General features: G+C 36.8%; 2 protein-coding genes across 2 annotated transcripts; both read left to right on the top strand.

The window, feature by feature from the left end:
* Positions 1-69: 69 nt before the first annotated feature.
* On the top strand, positions 70-6,613 carry LOC135694707 (serine palmitoyltransferase 2; the record flags this gene model as incomplete). Its single annotated transcript, XM_089110967.1, is given in 6 exon segments — positions 70-231; positions 815-941; positions 1,353-1,389; positions 2,168-2,266; positions 2,622-2,751; positions 4,292-6,613. Coding segments are annotated over 6 exon segments (675 nt in total), but the record flags the coding sequence as incomplete, so codon positions are not given.
* Positions 6,614-8,919: 2,306 nt separating this feature from the next.
* On the top strand, positions 8,920-23,187 carry LOC135694716 (uncharacterized). Its single transcript, XM_065213561.2, has 5 exons — positions 8,920-9,922; positions 13,048-13,098; positions 18,360-18,822; positions 20,813-21,147; positions 21,717-23,187. Exons 1-5 carry the CDS (start codon positions 9,530-9,532, stop codon positions 21,768-21,770), a joined length of 1,296 nt encoding a protein of 431 aa, XP_065069633.2. The 5' UTR covers positions 8,920-9,529; the 3' UTR covers positions 21,771-23,187.
* The last annotated feature ends 1,252 nt before the right edge of the window (positions 23,188-24,439 follow it).

Below are 24,439 nucleotides of genomic sequence, written 5' to 3'. Positions count from 1 at the left end.
CCAATGCTAAAGCGCAGCTTTTTTCCTTATGCTATTCATGTACAGTAATATTGATAATTTTGAATAAAGGCCTATCTGTACTTGGATGAAGCACATAGTATTGGAGCACTTGGCCACGGCGGAAGAGGGGTGGCTGAACATTTTGGTGTGGATACAAGAGACATCGATATAATGATGGGAACATTCACTAAAAGTTTTGGTGGAGCTGGAGGCTATATTGCTGCTGATGCGGTTAGTGAAGTGTCTCTGATGCATAATCATTAGACGTAAATACAGTCATAGCGCCATAACTGATGTGTCACTAGCATTTGTATTTGCTATCTGACAATACTGTCCATCTGACAATCACATATTGGTTTATTTTATTCTTTTTTATTTTATTCTATCCACTACAAATCATATTCACTCCATTCGGCTGCTAGCACTAGAAGTTTACAAAACTTTGCACAACTTGAATCCAGCCTTTATGAAAGACTACTTTCTCCCGAAACCCAATAGCTATAATCTTCGAAAAATGGATACTCTATCTGTTCCAAAGGTTAAAACGACAAGTTATGGGTCCAAAGTCTATTAGCTTTTTGGGTCCAAACATTTGGAATTCTTTTCCAAATGAAATAAAATCATCCACAAATGCAAGTAAATTTAAAGTTCTTATAAAAGATTGGTACTTCGAAAATCAATGCGCCTGTAACGCTTGCAGTCAATGACTTCCATAATGCAATCTCTTAAATTGCTTCATGTTAGTGTTTATTAGTGTTCACACTATTGTCAAACTAGCAGTAAAAAAGGTATTATTATTATTATTATTAAACAGGAAATTATCAATCACATCAGAGCAACGTCACACAGTGCTGCATATGCGTCGACCATGGCACCCCCAGTCATTCAGCAAGTTATGACATCAATGAAGATTATTATGGGAGAAGATGGGACCAACGAAGGTATTGCATGAGTTTTTGAAAATATTTTTTGCTTAAAAGTGGCACGAAAAGACGAAATTGTTTTTGTTATTTTTAATTTATATTTGTGCTATGTCGACTAGCTTTTTTGTTTCTAAACTAATCAGCCTTTGAACTAAAAAAATTACCCTGTGATTATATGTAAAATTAGAAGATTTACATTAAGTCGATAGCTTGTTGTCCATAATTTGTATGTTGTTGTGACTTCTGATTTTTCCAAGTCATTAGTAATTTGAGTTTTAATCAATTTATCTTGAAAAATTTCCTCGTGTCATGATTATTTATGTTTTAGTGACAAGACTGAGATTGTTTTATTTGATATGCAATCCTCCCAAAACATACTCGACAGGGTTTTTCAATAGCTCTTAAGATAACCATTCATGTCCTTTGCAGGACAGCGGAGGCTGCAAAAATTGCGGAGCAACTGCAGGTTGGTTCAATATTCTTGATTGTTGTTATTTATGTATCTGTCACGATTTTGTTCAAGCTTCTGATTGGGCTGTTGGGAATAAAAACAGATATGGTTGTAATGAGCTTCCAATGCTAACCGCTTTTATACAAAACTGCCTGTATCTTTTTAAATTTAAAAACGTTGATTATTTTGTCACAACAAAGTCATGTTTAGTGATAAACGCCCATAAAGCCAGCGAGTTCCCTCGTTTGCAAACCAAGTGTATTCTGCCGTGTTCTTGTACATCCAGTTGAAGCTAGTGACAAAATGCATCCGTCTTGTTGACGTTAAAACATTCCACGTTGCTGTTCTTTTTGGCCTGGTTTCCCATCTTGAAACTCACAGGATTATCCTGTTTCAATATTACAGTAACTTATACCCCCTTTAATTTCATGACCTCGAGTACAAAGCAAATTCATTATCACATCAAGGCTAAAACATGGCAGCCCATTATTTGAAAACAGTGCAAAAAATTCGGCCATTAATGTTAAATTTTCTAAAAAAGGGGGTTACATGCATATGTTTTTGCGTCTTGTATGGAACATTGCATATTTAGGTCTAAGTATTCAATGTTCTATAATTAGGACTTAAGATATTGTATATATTTATCTGCCTTGTATGTCTTGCAACACCTCAAAAATTTTAATGAAGAAAACATCACCCTAATCATCACCCTAAACATCACCTTAACACCAACCTAGTAATTAGGGAACATTTCTATTTCTAGCTAGTAAAAGCAATAAACTCGTTTTTATAGATACTTTCGCAAAAAGGCCCAGGAAATGGGATTCATTATTTATGGACATGATGACTCACCCGTTGTTCCAGTCCTCTTGTACATGCCTGCAAAAATTGCGTGAGTAAATATTAAGCTTTTTCAATCACATTTCTTTATATATAATTCTAAAAATTTTGTTATAATGCTATCAGTATTGCGTTTGATCCACTTAACGAATTCTGGGTGAAGGCTATTAATTTATTTTGACTTTGCTATAACAAATCTTTCAGCAATTTTGGCTAGTGCCTAGTCGAAAAACTTTCGCATGTTTTCTAGTTCTTCTCAACTACGTACCAATGCTCATCAAACGACATAATTTGTTAAAGCGAACGAGCGAGGAGGGGTGCTATTGAAGATTTGCTAAAGCTACTACAGTGTACCAAGACGACAAGCAAAGGAGTTTTTAAATACATTTCTTGATTCTTGTTTGTAGAGCATTCAGTCGAGAGATGCTTAAGCGAAATGTTGCTGTGGTCGTCGTTGGTTTTCCTGCCACTCCTATTATCGAATCTCGATCGAGGTTTTGTCTTTCAGCTGGTCACACATCTGAAATGCTTGACAAGGTATGTTCCACAACATTGTTTTTTAAAACTTCCACTGTTTTCCAGATAAATAATCATTGAGAACAGGCCAATTTCTTAGAACTTAGCGCGGCGAATACTCCAAAAGGTAATGCAAAAATACGTCCAGCTTGGCTTGTTTCCTCAGTGGACTGCTTTCCCCGTGGATTGCTCCCCCCAATTTGGTTGCTTTCTCTAGTGTCTTGCTTTCCCCAGTGGCTTGCTTTCCCCCAGTGGCTTGCTTTCCCCAGTGGATTGCTCTCCCCAGTGGCTTGCTTTCCCCCAGTTGCTTGCTTTCCCCAGTGGATTGCTCTCCCCAGTGGCTTGCTTTCCTCAGTAGATTGCTTTCCTCAGTGGCTTGCTTTTGCCATTGGCTTGCTTTCCCCAGTGGCTTGCTTTCCCCAGTGGATTGCTCTCCCCAGTGGCTTGCTTTCCCCCAGTTGCTTGCTTTCCCCAGTGGATTGCTCTCCCCAGTGGCTTGCTTTCCTCAGTAGATTGCTTTCCTCAGTGGCTTGCTTTTGCCATTGGCTTGCTTTCCCCAGTGGCTTGCTTTCCCCCAGTGGCTTGCTTTCCTCAGTAGATTGCTTTCCTCAGTGGCTTGCTTTTGCCATTGGCTTGCTTTCCCCAGTGTGTTGCTTTCCCCAGTGGCTTGCTTCCCCTAGTGGCATACATTTCCCAGTGGCTTGCTTTCCCAAGACCCAAAGCTGCTTCATCATATTCAGTAGATATAATTCCATATAACTACAAATTGCTAACAGCTATAAATACGTATTCACAATAACTTTCCCCAAATCAGTTTATAAAGCAGAAGAGCAAATCTCTTTAGTCTTGTGTTTAATAAGTGTAGTTGCTTCTTCTCGTTTGTTTTCCGTCAATACAAACTGCAAGTATAACTGTAAGAAAAATACACTTTTGGCTTTATTTGAATTCCATGTATTTCGTGTAAATGGTAATCTGTATGATGGCACAGCATTTTAAACAGATAAATTCTTGCTACAAACTAACAAATCGTTGACATGTACCACGTGTAAAGAGAGTAGATACATCCAAATTTTATTTGAATTAGTAAATATATGGGTTTGTGATACGTGACAGCGTTTGAGATGAGTCTTTGAGTTGTGTTTGAACATTTATTGAAACCAACCCTTTTTTATTGATTTCTCAAGAGTCACCAAAACATCAAAGAGTGCATTTTGAAGAGCAATGAAAGTAAAACGAGTTTTGATGGGGAATGGTCTCTGTTCTTACTCCAAGGAGCTGGGGGTGATTCAGGGGCTGGGGTGATTTAGGGGCCTGGCTGGATCAATCTAGTTTGTAGCAAGAATTTATCATTCTCCAATGTGGATATCGTGAAAATAGTCTGCAGAAGTATACTATTTTAATGAAAGATAGAACATGTCCGATCTAACATACCCTATCAAACCCCATTACTAGTCTATCATACTTTCGTTTCTACTTATCTTTTTGAAGTATTTTTTGTTTGTTTTATACAATGTTTTAATTTAGCGCTTAGTAAGAATGTTTATTTTTGTGTACGGTCCAGGTTCTGATAGCCCTCGATGAAGTCGGAGATATACTTCAGCTGAAGTACTCGGCCATAAACCCGGCACGGCCTCTTTCCTTGGCAAACAGCATTGAAGATGAAGAAAAGAAAGAACAATAGAGGGTTGAGTCGTGCTTTAAGACGGTGCTGTATACATAGAATGTGCAGGTCTTGCTATTATAGTAGCTTTTTAAACGAATTATTCATTTCATTGAAACATGGTATGTTCTTTATACAATATTTCAGCTAGTGACTGCCCACTCCTACGTAACAAGGCTTCTGTTTTCTATTGAATGCAGGGAAAGCCTGAAAGAATCGTGCCATTTTGTAACGACTGAGACGTAGTTAATATTTTAATACATCTTGTTAAGATGTTTTGTCTTTAGTGTAAGAAATGAAAATTGAACATTTAGACAAATAGATTAAGCAGTCCTTTCTCAGTTTCTTAGAGGAGACACACACATCATCAATCCATTTTCTAGGCTGTTATCTACGTGCTTACCCCATGTATCACAAAAAACCTATGTAATACTCATGCATTATCTCCTTCCGAAATCCTACTTCGAAACATATTTTCACCTTTAGCCAAATACCAAACATCATTAAAAGTCCCAATTTTTTCAAATTTTTTCTTAATTAGTCTTGTGAATCTTCACTACTTAAGTCATTTATCGCTCAGTTTACTTAAATACATTCCTCGCAATTGGTTTATTCCAGACCCAGTATTCTGTATTGTTAAGTGTAAGACTTAACTGTTGCATCTTGAGCCGTGCAATACATAACTTAGGACTAGCATATCAATTAATTTAGTGTGTTTACTAATACTAGGGTAAAAATAGTCTCTATAAATTGTTTAACTAAATATATTATAGTTCCTAGCTATTTTTCAGCTGTTTCATATACGTAAGAGTGTTATGTACCGTATTTATTCGATTATAAGCCGCCCTGGTTTATTAGCCGCCCTGGTTTATTAGCCGCCCTGGTTTATTAGCCGCACTCAATTACAAGCCGCACCAACAAAACCATGCAGATTAAGATGAAAGATCAAAAGCCGATAGAAACCTGATAAATAATTTCGCAAAAAATAGACATTAGAAGTTAAGCCAGCAACAATATCCTCCAGATTACAGATCATCATTATCGTCCAGAAGTATTTCTTCCACATCTTCTACATTATCACTTTAAACTTCAAGGTAGCAGGAGACTAGGCAGGATCTTGATGAAATAAAGTATGCCGCCCTTTTTTCATTATTCATATTATTCATGATACTCCTTCAGTTACAGATTTAGTAAAAAATAAATAGAGTTAGTTACATATGAAACAAAAACAATAACAAACTTTAAACTGGTCTACCAGGAGGTCATGCTAGGGATCTCTTATTTCTGTATAGAATTCACTTTATTGGTGCAAAAGATAGGTTTTCATTTTGTGCTTAAAAAGGTTAGTAGATTCCACATGTCATTCAGGATATCATTCCAGACCTTTGCGCCGACGTAGGAAAAACTTTTCTTTGAGAGTTCCAGCCGTAGTTCAGGTATTTTTTATACCGCTGCAAACCGTGCCAAAAAACTATTCCAAGCCGCGGCTTATATTTGAATAAATACGGTAGAGCATATATCCTGCACTTTGCTCAAAGGGAATCATTATTAAAGCATGATGATGATAAAATACTTCTCCATCTATCAAAGTGCTTTGCGGAATGATAATTGTCTTCGGAAATAACATCCTCAAATGGTTTCCTATATTTCGAAGCAATTATGTGCAACTGAATCAAGTTTTTTTGACGCGTGTCGATTCTCGTTATTGGTTTATTCCCAATCGATAGTTATATTATTATTGCATCATGGTAAGCCATTTGCACAACGTTCCCAAAAGGAAAGTTATAATAACTAAGCATCAGTGGATTTTCTGTTGTTATTGGGTCAATCTAAAAGGGGCAAGAGAGTTTTAAATTATTTCTTCAATAAAAACACATTAATAATGCAGCTCATGTTTTGGTTTTTGATCTTGTTGGTGCTGTATTTAGCTAATTTAATCTTAATTGCAATTATATTTTTACAATGGTTATTATTAATTATGCCTTCAACATTGATACGAAGCCGTTTACGTTGCCGCTAAATTAGCAGTCTTGGCATTTGTTAGTTACTCCGCGATTTGTGTATCGTATTTTGCACTGTATTCTATTGCTGTTTGTCAGTGTATTTTTGTCAGTGAAGCTCTTATAAACTGCTGTTTTCTTAAAGCTCATGTCAGGACTAACCTAGTTTTCATTAAGCTTAACCCCTCTGTATGAAAGTTTTTCATTCAAAATCACAGTCGAATACTTGGTTTTTTCTGCCTCTTTTGTCTAGCTGCTTTAAGTCAATCGTTTCGTATGCCCGAAACTTCTTTCTTATTAACACAGATGTAAAGAAATTAAACCTGTGTCTGTGTGCATTTGAATTATCAGATTCCAGCTAAAATACTGCCCAAGGCCTAAAGTCTTTTCTATCTTTTGCAAATAGAAATTTTTTATGCTTAACTCTACTTTTATTCCTCAATGTCTGCAGCCATTTTAAAGGATCGGGTTTGATGCACCATTTGCAGATTTGTTGTAACACTTTGGTGGCTTTTCAAACATGCCTTGTAAAGGCCATTGAGCTAACTTGGCAAATATCGATTTTAGGTTAATGAAATTTCACATTACATTCTTACTTGAATGTCTGCAGTCAAACATCCGGTGTTGTGGACCATGTGCAGAATTGGTGCAATATTCTTGTGGTTCTTTACATGTGCTTTGCATTTGGTTTGGTGGACCATGTACAGAATTATTGTAAGGTTCTGGTGGGTTCTCAGATATGCCTTTACGTGAAATACCTCTGAGCTTCCCTCTATTTGCCAATAGCAATTCAAAAGCAACGGAACTCCTCTCTTCAGACAACCACTTTCTCTTTGACTTTCTGCAGACATTTTGCAACACACAGTTCGCTGCACCAAGTTAAAACTTTTTTTTTGCTATTTTGGTGACGCTTTGCATGTCCCTTCTACCAGCCACTATGTTTTTACTCATTACAAATGCCAAATCCAGATTTAATTTTACAGACTTGAAATGAAAAATGATATGATAAATTTTTCTTAACCCCTGATCCTATGACTGTCTACTTTTTGAATATTTGACTGAACTACTTAGGCTTTGAAGCCAAACAAGTTAAACTTCGTGGAAAAAAGTAGACATTGTAACAAGAAATGAAATTAAGACTATCAGACCCTTAAGAATATTTAACAGCAAAGGTGAATAATGCGACCTATGTAAGCAATACAACTTACATAATAATCCTATTTCAAATGTAGCTTTTATTATATTCACCATTCAAACCCTAAAGACTTCCCATGATGAGAATGTCTCACTCACTTTGTTGGCAAACGAGGCTTGAACACTTAACTAATATGCAATATCTAGCAATTGTACTGCTTATACCCTATCATTCAAAGAACAATTTAAGAACAATCCAGCCTCAGATTTTCGCACAAATCAAGAACAACCAGCCTGAATTTCAATTTACTGGTTCTTGTAAAAAAAGAATGTATAGTAGGATTCCTACAAAATCCCAACCTTTTGTGCAATATCACAAAGAGAAAGGTGTGGTCGGCAGCTGATTGTGAAAATTTTGAACACTGTGAGATAAGGAAAGTTCTTGCCAAATCCGTAATTAATTTTTAATGGTTTCATTCCGGCTAATTGTGCAGGTCACGAAAATGCTTTAATAATCTGCAGGAGGTGATCCTGCATAGGAAGTTTACGGTCAGACCACAACATTGAAAAATCATCAAGCAGGCGACAGGGGCTTCACGGTTCGATAGCATTGTATATAAAAACTTTTCTATAAAAGTATAGTCTATAAGAATATTGGGACTCCAAATCACTGAAATTTAAGAATAATTTAAGAATAATGGAAGGCTCAAGCTTCAACAAGAATTAGATTTTTTTTTACTTGAGTTTTTCGGATAGCAAAACAAATGTGAGTTTTACGCTCCATGTAATGCCACCAGGTTATACCTCGATGCTACGAGGAGGCTCGAAGAACTCAAATCGGACTTCACCTTATGTCGCTTAAGAATAATTTAAGAATTATCTTAGGCTCAAGATAAAAAAATGAAGAGCATTGAAGTTCAGCAAAAAATTAGGTATTCTTCTAAAAGAGTGTGTAATGCTTGGGTATATGTGTTTATGAGATTCCAACATTGGCCAAAGTTATTGATATGCGTACTGCCGATAATTGATCGTGGCCTTTTCGATGTAGCAGTGTTTTTCGAAATGGAGAGGGCCATGAAACTCCAAACACAAGCATTTTCCCGAGGGGCAAATCACTCTAAGAAAATCTCGTACACCTTTCGTGAAAATCCTATTGTTTTATCTGAAAATCCCCAGAAATCCTTTTGTTTTAGGCAAAAGCTTGTACACTATTTGCAAGAGTGAATCGCCCCTCGCATTTTCCACTATCCCTTTATAAAGTGCGAATTCACACGAGCCCAAGGGCTTTTTCCCACTTTCAACATACCCCCACCGTATCCCCATGCCCCCGTCTTAGCAACTGTAACCCAATACATTACCATGTGATCGAGATGAAATCGACACAACCTGCACATGAGGTGTGTCCGCATGTTCTGTTGTTATGGTAATACGAAGTGCAGGTCAACTGTTTATAGTTAAAGGGAAGACTAAAGATCAGAACTACTAACAGCGCTTTCCAAGAGCTTACCTCCAGCCCTTATTTGCCGTCGAGAACTTTGTCGGGAGTTTACTTTTTCAACTACAGTTATAAACGGAAAACCTACAAACGAGTCGATTATAGAGAGCACAACAACGCAATCAGGTGACCGAAGATTTCATATTAAAAGCCGTTAAGCCTGTAATTTGTTTTTCCTACTTGCCATAAGAAATCTTTAAGCATCCCCGCTTGGCGAATTAATAAATACGCAAAGTGAAATCTAGCTGCGAAATCTAGCCTTTGATATGTGTTATTCTTTACTACAATATGAGATCAACTTGGGATTGTCACCGCAACTATGCTTATTGTGTTAAAATCATTTGTAATACAAAGGCGAACATGGAAAGGTCTGCGAACCAAAGAAGTTTTTCTGTTCTGTCGAATAACTTGTAGCGAAGGAAACCGCAGCGGCGAACAAGGAAATCTGCGATGAGAAGTTGTTATTTATTGCAAACTGTCGACTGCTTGTTTACTCTACAACTATAAGATATGAGGAAAAAGGCAGAAAAACCATCAGCTTCTACTAGTGACGAGACTGCCTTGTGCGAGGCAGCCCAGCAGCAAACAGATACAAAACGCCGAAAAACTCGTGCTATGGCCGTCCTAGGAGAGTATATGAGATACTTTGGTGGGGTCAACAGTCTTTATCGAAATATAGTACAAAGACAAGGTGAAGTCTTGACAAAACATGGTAGGAACGGCTGGAGGACACTCTCACACACTGATCAGGATCGAGCTTTCGATAATCACATTGTCAGTAAATTTGTTGCCCAAAAGAATTGGAGTACAGAATTAGCAAATCGAACAAATTCAAAAGAAAGTAGCTCTGGTAATTCCAAGACCAGGCAAAAAGCACGCCGAGACAGTTTACAATCATATACGGTAAGCATTTTGAATAATTATGAATACAATCAATATTGAAATTATTTCATATAAGAAAATAGGCCGTCAGTGTTTGCTCGTAAGGATTAAAAACAGCTAAGAATAACTTATCGAATCATCAGGGGAAATTGACATCCGATTTATCCGTATGACTTTGAAGACCTGCTCAGAATTGTTAGGTTTAAAAAGAGTTTAACAATTTCCGTTACAGAGTTTACCTCTTCGTGTGAACCAAAATTCATTTCCGTGTAACAAAATTCAAACCATACTTTTTCAGTTCAAGTTCAAGGAAGAATTTTTTATTCAATGCATACCATACCTCGAAATTTCACTAAAATTTTTCGGGAAAGGAGGGGCTAAATACCGCAAGATTTAGAAAAATTTGTTAAGAAAATTTTTTTAATGCAACAACCAAAGCCAATTTCCTTCTTACCTGAGCCAAAACGAAAAGCATTTTTGAAAATGACGCATGCGTACGTCTGTGCTTGAGGCCGTTTAATCCATGAAGGAAAGATTTTTTTGATTGAAGAGGAGATGGGGAGGAATGAACGAGAAAGGCTTATCAGTGGTTATCATCGCAATACTGAAATAAAAAAGTTATTTTTGTCTTGTTATCTTTGTAGAATTATCTTTGGAATATTGTCATAATATACCGTCTCCAGAGCCGTCGAGAGGTAGCTCGGGCCCAGGGGTGATTCAGAAAACTGGAAAATTATCTGTGGCCTCGCCCTTCAGTCTCCCAGAGAACAAGGGAAACGCCTTTTTTAGGTACAAGTGTGGAGAAAGTTTTTTAAGGACTTTTACGAGAATGTGCAAAAACATTTTACATGAATCAAGGACATGTGGACAAAGACATGTGGTCTCTGCGATAAACTTACAGGGCGTTGATTCCTAATAAGTAGGTGAATCAAGGACCGAGGTACCGAGAACTTGAGTAGCATAAGTAAAATGCTTCTATTTTGTTACATATGGCTTTTGTTACACTTACTTAGCAAGGCTGTCCCCCAAACAAAAAATTGTTTCTCATTCTTTGGCTGAAATAGTAGCTTTGTAAATAGATTTTGTTACTTTATTGAAGGCCCCGGACCTGCTGCCTCTCCTAGCCTCCCTCTCAACGCCCCTGACTGTTTCCAATTAAGCTCTTGTGTTTGCCATGAAAGGCATTGAATCCACGGTCCAGCTTCTTGGGAGATATTTGTTGTATATTATTTACGTATATGTCCCAAATTCAATTTAACTTTGTGGTTTTTAAGTAAAATTGTCTTGCATAAGATATAAACAATATTGTCAACGTTAAAAGAAGAAACGAGAAACCCCCCTCATCCCATATGACGGTATAGCAAGAAACTGTGGTGGCATGGGGACAGGGGATGTAATTCCCCCAATGATCTACATCTTTGTACTAAAACAATACCAAAACGTGTCAGCCCCCACCCCCCCATCCATAATATGTTCCTGGGTATTCCCTGTTTGGCAACAGAGGCAATGCGGAAAACGCAGCGCAAGAGGGTCCCAAGAAGTTGTTTGGGCTGTAGTTTGATGATAGCAGTTGATTCTGAACCCCCGATGCTACATCCTGTTCCATTTTGCTTATTCAAATATTAAAGTGCGAAAGTGGGGGGGGGGGGGGGGGGCTGGACTGCCAAGATAATTTTATATTTGTTGTGTTTCAGTTCTGGTAAAAGAGTGGCTATCATCTTGCCCAGTAGAAGCAATCAAACAAAAACCATTAGAACTGTTTAAGGGCATTTTTAATAGCTCTGTTTTGTTTTAGACGAGCCCGGGCTCCGGGTCAGGTCAAAACCTTGCAGTAAAAAAATTAAGTTTACACGCGCCCGGGTCAGCTTGTTCCTTTAGGACCTGTTTATATTCCTTTCACATAGCCTTTAAGGTATGAGATACTGATTAATAATGAATGAATCTTATCCAAGGCTGATTTACTTTTATCGACAGCAATATTTTAATACTCGAATGCTATTTGTCTAATATTTCACAAAGGGTCTGAAACACCAGTATGATTGTCCGAATTGCATAAAAAATCAATTAAATGATTTGTTTCTAAAGATTGCTAGAATAAGTGAGATTTATTTGCGATTCTGCAAATCAGATCCAACAAACTGTCTATTCATCACCTCCCATACAGTTGAATTAGGTTATACTGCTGACAGAAAGCCCTAAGATCCCAAACTAATTCAGCCATTACATCATCAATGGATCTCTCAGTCCTAGCCTCCTTCCAACCTGATCGTCTCAAGAAAACCGAAAATAGCCACTAATCCACAAGGAAGGGCTTCTGGTTTAGTGGTGGCTAGAGCTTTGAAAGACCTTTGTTTGCCAAAAAAGATTGCAAATAGGATTGATCGATTTTCTTTTCAAAGTTATAAATCGAAGTACCATTCCTAAAAATTTATTGAATTTCAAATGAAAACACAACAAGAATGCGAATGAATCTTTACAAAGTATATATTCATCCATCCTTTGTATCCTTTTACTAACTATATATCAGTGACAACTACAATTTCAAATCGGAAAGAGTTCGCATGACTTAGTTTTATTTTGAAATATATAGGAGATTTTGTCCAGCATTCAAGTCACAATTAGAGAACCGGAACTGGCTCTCATGTGAAATGGAAGGGATGCTAGATTTGTGGAAAAGGGGTTTGGTGTTAAAGGGAATATTGTCTCCGTGTTTTTTAAAGATTAGGGAATATCTTTCTTTTTCTTGTTTTCTCCCTAAAAATTAGCGCATTGCCAGCAGACAGATGGCTGTCGATTCTTCGTCTCTCAAGGAAAAAGAGCAGGCCAATATTCTACACAGTTATATGTTAATAACAGATACACAAAAATTATTTTACCAAAGCAATAGTTCTTTTATTTTCATGTGGTTCTAGGTACTCTTAAAAGTATATTTTATTTATCTTACATGAACTGAGAATCTTAACAAATAATTTTTGTTCCTTTGTATTCACCGGGATAATGGGTAAAGACTTGCCCATTGTATAGCTTCCCATTCATCACACTGCTAAAACAGAAATATGATACAGTTTAGCAATTCTTCGGGGACTAAAGTCACTTGAATGCCATCATAATTACCTTTTTCTAAACATATACATTTACTTCTTCAGGAATTCGAATACATTGATAGCTTCAGTGGACAATTCACTTGGAAATCAAAGGTATTTTTAGTTACAAAATTATGGGTTGTGACTGATTTTTTCTTTCGCTTAAATTCTTTGCTGGTTACGTTTTAATAAAGTTTTAGGTATTAAGTACTTTAGTTTATGTAGTGAACCAGTCGGTTTTAATTGCCTATAATAAGGGAAATGTCACAACAGTTTTTTGTATGAACTTCTGTCTGCCAAAAGTGTTAGAAATCCTTTTAGTTACGTCTACGATAATTTGAGAATTTGGCTAGACTAGGAGAAAGAAAAGTGAAGCAAAAAAGGATTTGCATATTGGCTTTGCTAATGGTTGAAGCTGGGAGAAATAAGTGTTCACGGATAGTTCTTTCCTTGCAATTAAGCTATTCTTTGCACGACCTTTCGGTGCCACATGAGCTTACAGTAAACTCCTTCTGGAAAATTAAAAAGAGGCTTTCCTCATTATTTGAATTTTTCATTTTGGGCTCCAGGCAGTGGCGTAACAGAGACACTCGGGGCCCTTAGGAATTTACTAAGATGGGGCCCTTATTTAGGGACTGCGAAGTGAAGTGAGCTCTACGGGGCAAAGGGGTTCGGGGTAATGGGAAAATGTTTAAAACCGTGCCCTTTAGAACCTCGAAAAATGCACGTGATGTGGTAAAGAAAATGTTTACATATGAAAAAACCAACAGTAAATTAGGTGTTCTTGCTCACAACGTGAGCTTTTCTACGTGCATTAACGTTGTCAAAATCCTTCATAAGCTTTGTTTTGTCAATTTTCTTTGCTTCCTTGTTCTCAATTGACAAAGTTGCTAGGTCGTCCAGTCTCTCCTGTGACATTGTAGATCTTAGATATGTCTTTATCAGTTTCAACTTTGAAAATGATCTTTCTGCCGATGCAACAGTTACTGGCAAAGTGACGAAAAGTGTTAATAGCTTGTACATTTCTGGAAAGGATGAACTAATACGGCTCTGAAGCACGAGGTTATTAACTTGTAGAACAGTTTTCTTGACTTCAATCTCCTTTCTGAATTCGGTTGCAAATTATCTCATCTCAGAATCTAATTCATCTGTAAAGTCATTTGGATATTTCTCACGAATTACTCGTACTGCATTTTCAAGCATGTCAGGACTCAGTGTTGCCAGGTTGTTGGGGTAGAGACAGCTGAATAATGACGTCACCATTGCTTGTCCTTGAACCTTTCTGTCAGTTGCATCAATGCTGTATCAACAGTCTTGTAGAAAACGTTTCTCTTAAAACTTTGCTCAGGATCCATCAGTCTTCCATCTACAACAAGTTCATCTGATTCATATCTTGCCTTCCGACCCCTCTTTTGTTGAAACTCTAGCGATCCATCCCAAGATTTTGCAAGTGCTGTGGCAGTCAGCATTATAAACTGCCATGATTCTCGAAGATATTGGAGCTCCGAGAGTGCAATATTAAGGTGTCTAGAGGCAACTGACAAGTCAATCCTAGGGGACTGAAGCTCCTTTGATACTGCATTGACTGATCTTAGTATTATCTCCCAGAATACAAGGAAAAAAATAAATTCCAGTGTCAATATTTTTCTTTAGACTCTTTGCATTTTCACGCTCATTCTTGTTGTTGGATGTTAAGATGAGTCGCGTCAGAAGCCTCATTATCTGGGGATACTTGTCACGCACAGCTCGCATTATCTCAATGCGAGAGCTCCAATGTGTCGTACATAACTTTTTTAGTGTCAGTGATCCTTTCCCAGCTTCGATTCCAAGATCTCTCCATCTATTCAAGGAAGAGCCAAAAAAACTGAAGATATCTTGAAGGGTAGCAAAAAAGTTTTCACTCATAACGTGTGATTGCCTACCTAATAACAACGGTTAATTGGTCGACTCTGGTAATATCACTGGTGGAATCCAAAATTATACTCCAGGATGGTGCGGAATTAATATTTTCTACCAAAGTCGAGGATACAGTATTTGCAAGCAAGTGAATCGGCTTATTTTGGATCTTAGTGTAAGGTATTTTGTTGCTCTACCTGGAAGAGATATAACTTCTGCTAGAAATTCATCATATTCAGCCATAAGAGAGACCAATGCCAAGAAGTTCCCACCTTCACACACATTATCATGAACCTGCTCTCTGTGCCCTCTGAATGCCAAGGTCAAAGTTGTCATTGTCAGTATAATTGAAATAAGCCATTGAAGAATTATAGCGAATAAACAAAACAAAACAGAATGAATGAATCCAGTGTTGTGTTAGCAACACTGTTTAGTGAGAACTTTTGGGATGGCTTTAGGAAACCTTGTCAACATGGTAAAAAAGCACAAAATACGAAAAATTTGACGGGGGCCCCTTTTTGGTCGGGGGCCCTTAGTTCTCGAACTAAGGTCGCCTAAACTGCGTTACGCCACTGGCTCCAGGGGTTATTTTAACCCATTAACTAGGAGGACAGTTGCCCCTCCAGCCCCAGTGACTTCCCATTGTTTTAAGCAATTGGCTTTTCTCCTCTACTCTATGCATGCCCCTGCAGCTAATTTCCCTTCGAATAGACTATGTTGGGCCCTACTGCCGGTATTCGTCTCTCTGATCAGCCATTGTAATTTAAAGCAACATGTTTTTGTAACAAAGTATGTTAATTTTTTAATAATCTGTAACCCTTTAAGGACTTAATTGGAAGCGTAAGAACTCTCTCCCATCATGCAAAGAGATCAGCAACTCAACTTTCAAGGTTGAAGAATCGAAGATTTAGAGTAACTTTAAAGAAGAGATCAGAGGGACACAAAAAAAATTCTGACCACACGCCATACTGGCATCTTGATTTTGTTACTTTAAGCAACTCTGTGACTTTGGTGAACTTTGCATTTATTTTTGTTTTCTTGCAGTTACACTGCTATTTTTTCATAGATTTCATCCCTTTTCTTTAACCAATCCTACCAATGGAAAACTTTTTCAAGAATGTTTCACAAAAAGACCCTTCCAGTCGCATAAATATTCATCCTACGTCAGGGCTTTTCCAGTTAAGCGTCCTTCCAATGTAAACGTGGTCCAGCTACAACGTGATTATTTGTGCCAAGGTTCCCTTTTTATGGATAATTTGAAGCTCGAGTTTTCTCGATGTTGTTTAACAAATGTATTTTATGAATGTTTGATAGTCCACTTTATAGCAATTTTGCAAAACATTTTGTGGCACGGTTGGTTTGTTGATAAAGTCTGTTCTGTAAGTTAACTAGACAGCAAATTTCCAAAAACAATTTGTTTTTCTGCTAATTTTTCATCCAAGGCTTGTAAGTTTTTGACAAGTCGAGAATCGGTGTTCCTTTAAGTGTGTTCTGATTAAAAAGCAAAATTGTATTAGCTTAAACAATTGGGATAAGAAAAAAAGCATAGGTTTGGGAGTGGTAGATAAGTCGCTTATCCCGTAAGCAATGATCAACATAAAATGTTTCTAATCCTGACTGTAATGAATTTAAATCTCATACGCAGTGAACTTCCAATACTAATTAGGCAACTGCTTTTCTTTTTGAAAGCAGGACTGATGTGCTCGCGTTTCTGATTGGCTTATTTCGATCCAAAATCTATATTTTCGAGCTTAGAATTTTCTATCATTATTCTGACTTTTTATACTTAAACAGAATCCCCAATTACTCGAATATTCACCAAGTCAAGGCCCACGCCACAGCAGTGGCGGATTTAAGGGGGGCAACTAGGGGCAGTTGCTCCTCCCTTAACGAATTGAAGCAAGTCTGGCGCCCCTTTTTTGGAAATTGTGCGTCCCTTTTGAAGAATGAGAATCAGATGAAAAAGGTTCTTGGACCGATAGGTTAATTTGCTTCAAGGATGACCTCAAAGTTATGTTGTTTATTTTGAAAAGGTATCTGAAATTGTTGTATACAGCGTACTCTCGTAACCAATTTCATAAAGCTTTTCAGCGCCCCCACTACCAACTGCCCCTCCTTCAAATTCGCTCTGGATCCGCCCCTGCGCCACAGGGTGGGCCAGGGGGCCAAGGTCTTCCCACTTTTTCGCTAAATAAAAAACTAAAATCAGCTGAAAAAGCTTATATAGATAAACTTTAGATTACAACAAACACATTGAACCAAAATCCACAAATAAAAGAGCGTCAGCAAAATGATTGACACGATTGGGGCTGAAGAGGGAAAGAGAAAACTTTCTTTACATTGCTGGCACCTCCAGTTAAGGATCAGTGGCGTGGAGACCCTGCAAGTTGAACTGATTTTGCATTTCCCTTTAATCTTACTCACATGCAAAAACACCCCCGAAATATCGAACCCAAAATACCTCGAAAATTTTCTACCACGAGTCCTTGAACCTTTTTTCATTCCCTTTTATAGTGAAAACAAAATTACAAAGATATTTGAACCAAATTAGTAATCTGTTCTAACAAATCAAGTTTTCATTTTTATAACTGAAGCAAATATGTAAAGTCCCATAACATGCAAGCTGCAAGTAACATTCAATCTTTCCACATCTCCCTGATTACTTTCGTTGATTCCTCACTTCTGTTTTCATCGGTCCTTTTTAAAGGTCGGTTGTTATTGGGAGTTTGCTATGCAGCAAAAATTACGTCAATGCCGTACACTAAAAGGCATCTAACAATAAAAGTAGTTTTCGTCAGTTATGTACGCTGTGAAGTTATTTTTGATGTTTGCTTTATGCATTAAGGTGTACCCTTCCATCACTCTGTTATTCAGAACTCTTAATATTTGAATTTTAGTCCCCAGGCTATCTTCTAGTAACAATGTTAAGGCAATGCAGAACTGTGAAATACCGGATAAAATTATTGCAGTAGAAATAATTTGGTGACATGGAAAGATTCCCCAACACCCGTTTTTGTCACCATTCATATAATCTTTATTTACTTGAAACAAAGGGATAGGAAATCGTGGGAAATCTTGTGTGCCAACTTGCAAGTACCTCTCGACTCTTTTATTAGTCATTTCCTTTTTATGCGGTTTTAATGCATTGTTTTTACATTTTTCACCTTCAGCTGATCTTTTATTCACAGGATTTATCCAATATTTTATGTGAGATATTTCAAATGATGGGTAGACTGCTACGCCGGGGATAAGATCAAAGGCCTCTAAGACTCACTTCACTACACCCTTAAGTAGGCCTTGATTCTGTGTAAAGAATTTCACAAAAACAGTTGTTGCCGGGGGTTATCATCTAGCCAGCATTAAAATAATGGTCTTGCATACTTTGAAGTCTTTTGGTCACAAAGATTGAACTCAAGTTTTTCAGTTAGCTTGTTTTTCGATTGTGACTTGTTATTTACAAGATGTTTTTTCTTACAAAGTCACTCCAAGACCTCAAATTTCCTCCGACACCCGACATGAACGAAAGTAGACACCGAGGAGATGTAAATGGAAGAACAAGCAAAGAACTGAGGGATCTTATTCAGCTCAATGGTTCTGAAGGGTCAGAGGCATCAGAATCAGAAGAAGAAGTGACTCAATATGTGACATTAGATCAGTTGAAGAAAGAACTCCGTAGAAATTACGAAGAACAACAGGCAGCACGGTTGAAAATGCGTCAAATGGAAGCTGAAAAGCATCCTGGATCTCCGAGAATCCCAGAAAAAATAACGAAGACTGCTGTTCTCGAAAGAATTAGTTTGAGTAACGCAGGCCCACAAACAGCTAAAAAACCTGAACTGAAAAGAATGACTATTTCAGCGGCTGATCTGAAATCAGCAAGTGCCTTGAAGCCAGTAAACCGAGAGAAACTAAAGTCTCATGTAGACAAGCCACAAGAAAATGGTAGGTCCTCAACTTATTTGCTTCATATCTTGAATGAATAAGGCAGTTTCTTGGAATTTCGATCAACGTTAAAGTTTAGTTATGTAAACATTTATTTAGGCCAGATTTATGTTTTCATTGCTGCATCAACTAATACAATGGCCAATGAAACGCCGTAAAACAGAATTTTATTGATGAGTAGAACTTTGTTTGAAGAAAGATGATGCATTTTTCCAACAGAGTACCCAACCGACAAATATTTGCCAGGAGAATGTCAACCATGTCTACTTTTGAGAAATATATACCTAAATAGCGTCTCCCAGGTTCACATTAGTTTTCTAACATTTATACTGTGATACTGTGAACTTGTTCTCAAGTTATTTGAACTTCGATTGAGCTGTTGTTATTGACCTTGTTGTTGCTGTTGTTGTTGTTGTTTTGTAGCTGTTGTTGGTGTTACGTTTTTTTGTGTTGTTGGTGTTGTAGTTGCCACTGTTGCTGTCATTTTTATAGTCTGTTCGGTTACAGTAAACTTTAAAAACATTTAAAAATCTGTGAAATTTGATTGGTAGGCTTGGGTCGAACAAAAAAGTGACACAGAAGTGTTGCCACATAAATTAATTTCTAGTTCCACATAGCTAAGACTTCTCTTTGGCTTTCTCTCCTCAGTGAGTCTCCTTTAAGCATTCATGTAAATGTTAGAATGCTAAAACTTCAGTATCAAACAGCCTGGTCAAATCACTGCTAGTCCATTTGATTCTTTGTATAAGTGAGGTGAATGTCCTCAGCGTATCTGAACAGATTTATGCACGCTCTGCGTGCGCTTTTAGTGTTTGCAAATACTGTAAAAGCTCTAATAAACCCTGAGGGCTTATTAATTTTTTCACTTCTAGCGAGGGCTTAAAAAAGAGAGGGGCTCATTAGAGAGGGGGGGGGGCTTATTAAAAATTTGAAGTAAAGAGTTCTTAAAGATGTCCTTGTCCATTTTTTTGTTATAAATATGTCATACAAATGTTCCCATAAGAAACTTTGCTAGCAGCTTCGAAAGTTTAATTAATGAATTATAAGAACCTCCTCTTCATCAAAATCACCAAGATCGATTGATAGCCCTGGGAGATCTTTTAAACAAATTTCGACTGATTTCTAAGGCGCACAAGTAAGTCATTGCATGAGCCGTATTTAATGCACATGATCTTATCATCATCACACCCGTCAAAAGACCCACTAAATGCGCATGTTTTCTTTGTTTGACATCAAAGTCTAAAGAGGGGGGGGGGGGGTAAAAGAGAAGGGGTCTTATCGTACGTTTTCGCTCGAAAAGGGAAGGTTGATAGAGGGATGCTCAATAGAGAGTGGAGCTTAATAGAGCTTTTACGGAATGCAAGTAAGGGTGTCTGCGAGTGCGATCGCCTTTCTGCGAGTGCCTGCGAGTGTCTGCATTATTCCTTAGTTCCTACATATGTCCTTTATAAGCTTTCGATATTGACTACTATCATAAACCATAGGCAGTAATATTGGCGGTACATAACGTTAACCTGAAGCATAAAATAACTAAGGGTGTTGGACATAAACGCTGTCAGGTAAACCATAACGCTACTACTGCGTTATCCAGAATACATACAAGCTATATCACCAAGAAAGCAAAGAAGCCTTAAAATCTACTGGAGCGAATAGGAGAAGCATAAACTGTTATTAATGGCAAACTAGGATATCCTAATTTGAAATTGTTCAGAGACTGTTCAAATATGGAACAAATAATGTTTATAATACATTTATAGGTTCCGGATTTTTTTCATATTGAATATGTTTGAGTTACAAAGCGACAATAAACATGTGTCACGATAATTTCACCAGAAACTTCTGATCCATTTTATTTTGTGCTATTTAATTCTTTAGTTTCTTCCTAAGGATTTCTAGTTTCTTTTTGAACAGAAAACACGAATAATAATGATGGCAATTATAACTAGCTCTGTCAGTATTTCTTTAAGAGAATACTTTAAAATTTTTTTAGGTGCAAGCAGTGTTTCTCCATCATTGCCAGAAACAAAGCCACGACCAAAATCACACCACCGGACCGAGCCAATTACTCTGAAGCAAAGCCCGCAAAAGCCTACTTTCCAAGACTTTGACGAAATTCTTTTGGCTGCGGAGGAGTCTCATCGCAAGCGAACTCAGAGTAGCGGAAGTAAAATTGGCGTATCGTTACGTCACGATTCTATTGCATCAAACGATAAATCATCCAGATCGGGATCAATTTCTATAAATAGCGGTTCACCAGATAAGAAGTCAGTAAAAGAAATATCGGAAGATTGGAATCAGTACTTTTCGCAGAAAAGCAATGTTCAGGTAATATTAATCCCTCGAATTATTTTTTGCCTTTTCGAGAGCAATTTATAAGACGGAGTCAATTGCTGTGGAGAGTATTATACTTTGGGCACTGGAAGTTCCTAGCAGATTTGTATCAAAATTTTCAAAAGAAATGTTTTATATTCTCAATGTATAGGTAAGGCTTCCAGTGGAGATTTCTAAATTTTAGAACTTGCTTGTCAGGAAACCTTGATTGATATTAACATTAAAATTTTAAAAATCTATTTGACTTAAGTGTGAGTATTTCTTAGATTGAAGTTTCCTAACTTTCGTTAAGGTGCATATTGCCGAAACATAAATAACTTCCCAACGAAGCAAATGTGGTGTTGTTAAGTTTATGGAATGAGTGGCTACTTGAACAGCATTGCTATTTGAGTGTTGCAGTAAAATGGAGGTTATCTTGCTTCAATCAAAGTTGCTGATGTTGAAAATCATTTTGTTAAAGTGAAAAGAAGGTTCTTTTTATTGCGGGTACATTCAACTTTGACTTCTTCTACATTCTATTGTTTCCAAACATGTCCTTTCTTAGTATCTGCTTATTTTTTCAGAGCCCATCAAATAATGGAAATCCTGACATTATGGATCTATTCAAGGATTGGTAGCCATAACCAGCGCAAAATGATTGAATTAATTTAATTAATTAGTATAGTAAGTGAGAAGCACGTATTTTGGTAAATTTATTCTTCATTCACGTTATGTTTATAAAAAAAAATTATTTTAACGTGTTGTTGTGGCTATAGCAATCGTTAAAAGAATAGCAGAGGTTAAATGACGGAACCCGAAAGGAAATCTTCTAAATAGATAAACTGATAAACTTCAAATATGTTTTTAACTGATTTAATTCAAATCTGTTAGCAGTTTGTGTTTTAAGCAGATAAGCAGCAAATTCACTCCGCATATATGTATGTTAAATTTTTATTTTTTTAGATGCATAAAATGCATTTTTATGTTGCTTGTTCCAAACTTTTAGGTGAAAGTTTAGTACAATGCTAATTAAGCTTATTTTTCAGATAAACCATGGTATTATAATGAGGTGTATTTGCAACGTATTTTCTAGCATAATCGAAGCATGCCTTATTTCCCTTGAATGGAAATGTTATTAATGGGGATTAACCTTTGATTAAGAAAAGATAACGTGACACCTGTATCAGCTTATGGGACCCAGCATGCCTCGTTTCCAACTGTTTTGTTAAGATTATATGCTAAAAATTACTTTTGTCAGCAGGGCTCCCTTGACTCTGAAAGGAATCCCACAAAAAACTCTTTCGACCCTGAAATGCTTGATCAAATTCTAAAATGTCTCTGAATCAGCCATTGAAAAAGTAACGTTAGAAATGAGAAATAGTACCTCGGTTGCGTTTTATGATCTGTAATATAACAAAAACTGTATTATATCTTAGGCTCTACTTTCCCTTGTGTTTAGTTTAGTTTGTGTTCGGTAGCGGATGCGATATGCATTTGCTAAACTGTTTTAGATCTATTCTATGGTTTTGGTACGGCATTTGTGAAGAGAAATCGTGTTGGTATTCTTTCTATGAAAGAAAAACAGTAGCTATTTCGTGGCAACAAGTGACGTAAAATGGCTGCATAAATAAGGAAATTGTTAATGTTTGATGGTTTTTTTAATTTTTCGTTCTTTCTTTAGATCAATGTTGGAAATTGCTTATGAATTTCAAATCTGTTTCATATTTTGAATGTTCTTATAGACTTCAATTGTCCCTGTAGTCCCAACTGCAAACTATCCTTATAATCTGCTACTATATTGTGATTTCTTGACATGTCTTCTGACTCGGTTGATATATCTTGTAGCAAAAATAATGTTCCACTAAAATTGTTATTCCCCTGTTGTTTTTAAGTGTTCTATATCATTTAACCATCTCATTATTTCAAACCTATCCAAATTCATGGCACTCGTTGTTTGTAGTATCTGTTAGTAGAAAAGTTTTTTAGCGTGAAGCTTTGTACATAAATTAATTTTGTAAATATACAGTCATTTATGTATTAAAGGATTGTCACTGTCGAATGTTTTTTGCTTAGCGTTAGCTTTATGTCTTCATATGCTGCAGTTAAACTACTTTTATCAAGGAAGGGGCCAAATTGCTTAGTCGCCTCCCTGCCTACGCCAATGCATTACTGTTGCTGTAAAATTTCATCAAATATTCCTGATTTACGATATTATCCTCACAGAACTAAGACTTGTATACTGAATAAAAACTTTTGTCAAAAGACCATTTTTTGCTAAATTTAATGATGATCATTTCATAGAGACTTGTCGTTGGAAAACTGACAACGGAATTTCTCACCTCTTTCACTGAGAATTTCCCTATCTTACCCATTGGGACACGGGGCATTAAGAAATCTTTGCTCATCTTGTATTGGTAGATGATTGATTTCATAGGTTTATTCTATATAAAGCCAATAATGTAAGGAATAATCCAACGTTTTACTCTGAGAAGGAAATCTTAGAGCAAATGATAGGGCTGAAAAGAAAATACTTTTTTTACAAAACATGTTTATTAAAAAAAGTAAGCTCAGGAGTAGTGTTTAATCTTTTATTTGGTTTTTGTTAACGTTACATCATAAAGTTTCTGGGTTTTAAAATACCCAATATCAGATACCTAATTAGTAAAAACATAATTACGTAAAATATGTTAGCATGAAATAGAACAGGAAACTCCTGATTGCTCCAATCTCCAAGCGACCAATGACAATTGCTCGGGTTATGTAATATTCGAGTTATCGAAGTTCCATTCAACTCGAACTTCAGATAAAGCAGCAATTTGTTGGAGTTTTTGGGAGTCTTTACATGTATAATCAGAAGAACAACAACAACAAGAAAGTGATGTAGATTAGAACAGAAGATTGCATTAGCAGTTCATAGATCTTTCTTCGCTGAAAAAGAATGATAGTTTGTTTATATTTTTCTATCAACTGTCCTTCCACGAATGTTTTGATGCTTTTAGGATTTCATCGAATTTCTTCGCCTGGAGTGGTGAATGCCATGTATTCTCACAAAACCTCAATGCATTTCGCACTTCGATTGCTTTAGGATTTCTAAACTGTGATGTAATCTCTTCTCTCTCATCTAATATTTTCTTCATCTTTTAAGAGGTTTTGTGCTGAAGAGATTTTCGCTATCAGAAACAACGTTTTCAGCCGTCGTTCTATCCAGAGAAAATTCTGATCTGATGCACAAGCAGCCAGTCCTTAAACTTGTTCTTGGAGCTCTTGGAGTTCTGGGAGGATCTTTGTTTCTCTCACGGTTGCATTA

This window comes from Rhopilema esculentum, chromosome 10 (genome assembly GCF_057945365.1).
Source record: "Rhopilema esculentum isolate cy_ngs chromosome 10, ASM5794536v1, whole genome shotgun sequence".
Classification (NCBI taxonomy): Eukaryota; Metazoa; Cnidaria; class Scyphozoa; order Rhizostomeae; family Rhizostomatidae; genus Rhopilema; species Rhopilema esculentum.
This window is presented reverse-complemented; position numbering and strand designations above follow the sequence as displayed.

Excerpts from the sequence above, each read along its gene's own strand:
- LOC135694716 (XM_065213561.2), top strand. The coding sequence starts at position 9,530 with ATGAGGAAAAAGGCAGAAAAACCATCAGCTTCTACTAGTGACGAGACT. Across the intron at positions 9,923-13,047 it reads ACAGTTTACAATCATATACG|GAATTCGAATACATTGATAG; the intron begins GTAAGCATTTTG and ends TTACTTCTTCAG. Across the intron at positions 13,099-18,359 it reads AATTCACTTGGAAATCAAAG|TCACTCCAAGACCTCAAATT; the intron begins GTATTTTTAGTT and ends TTTCTTACAAAG.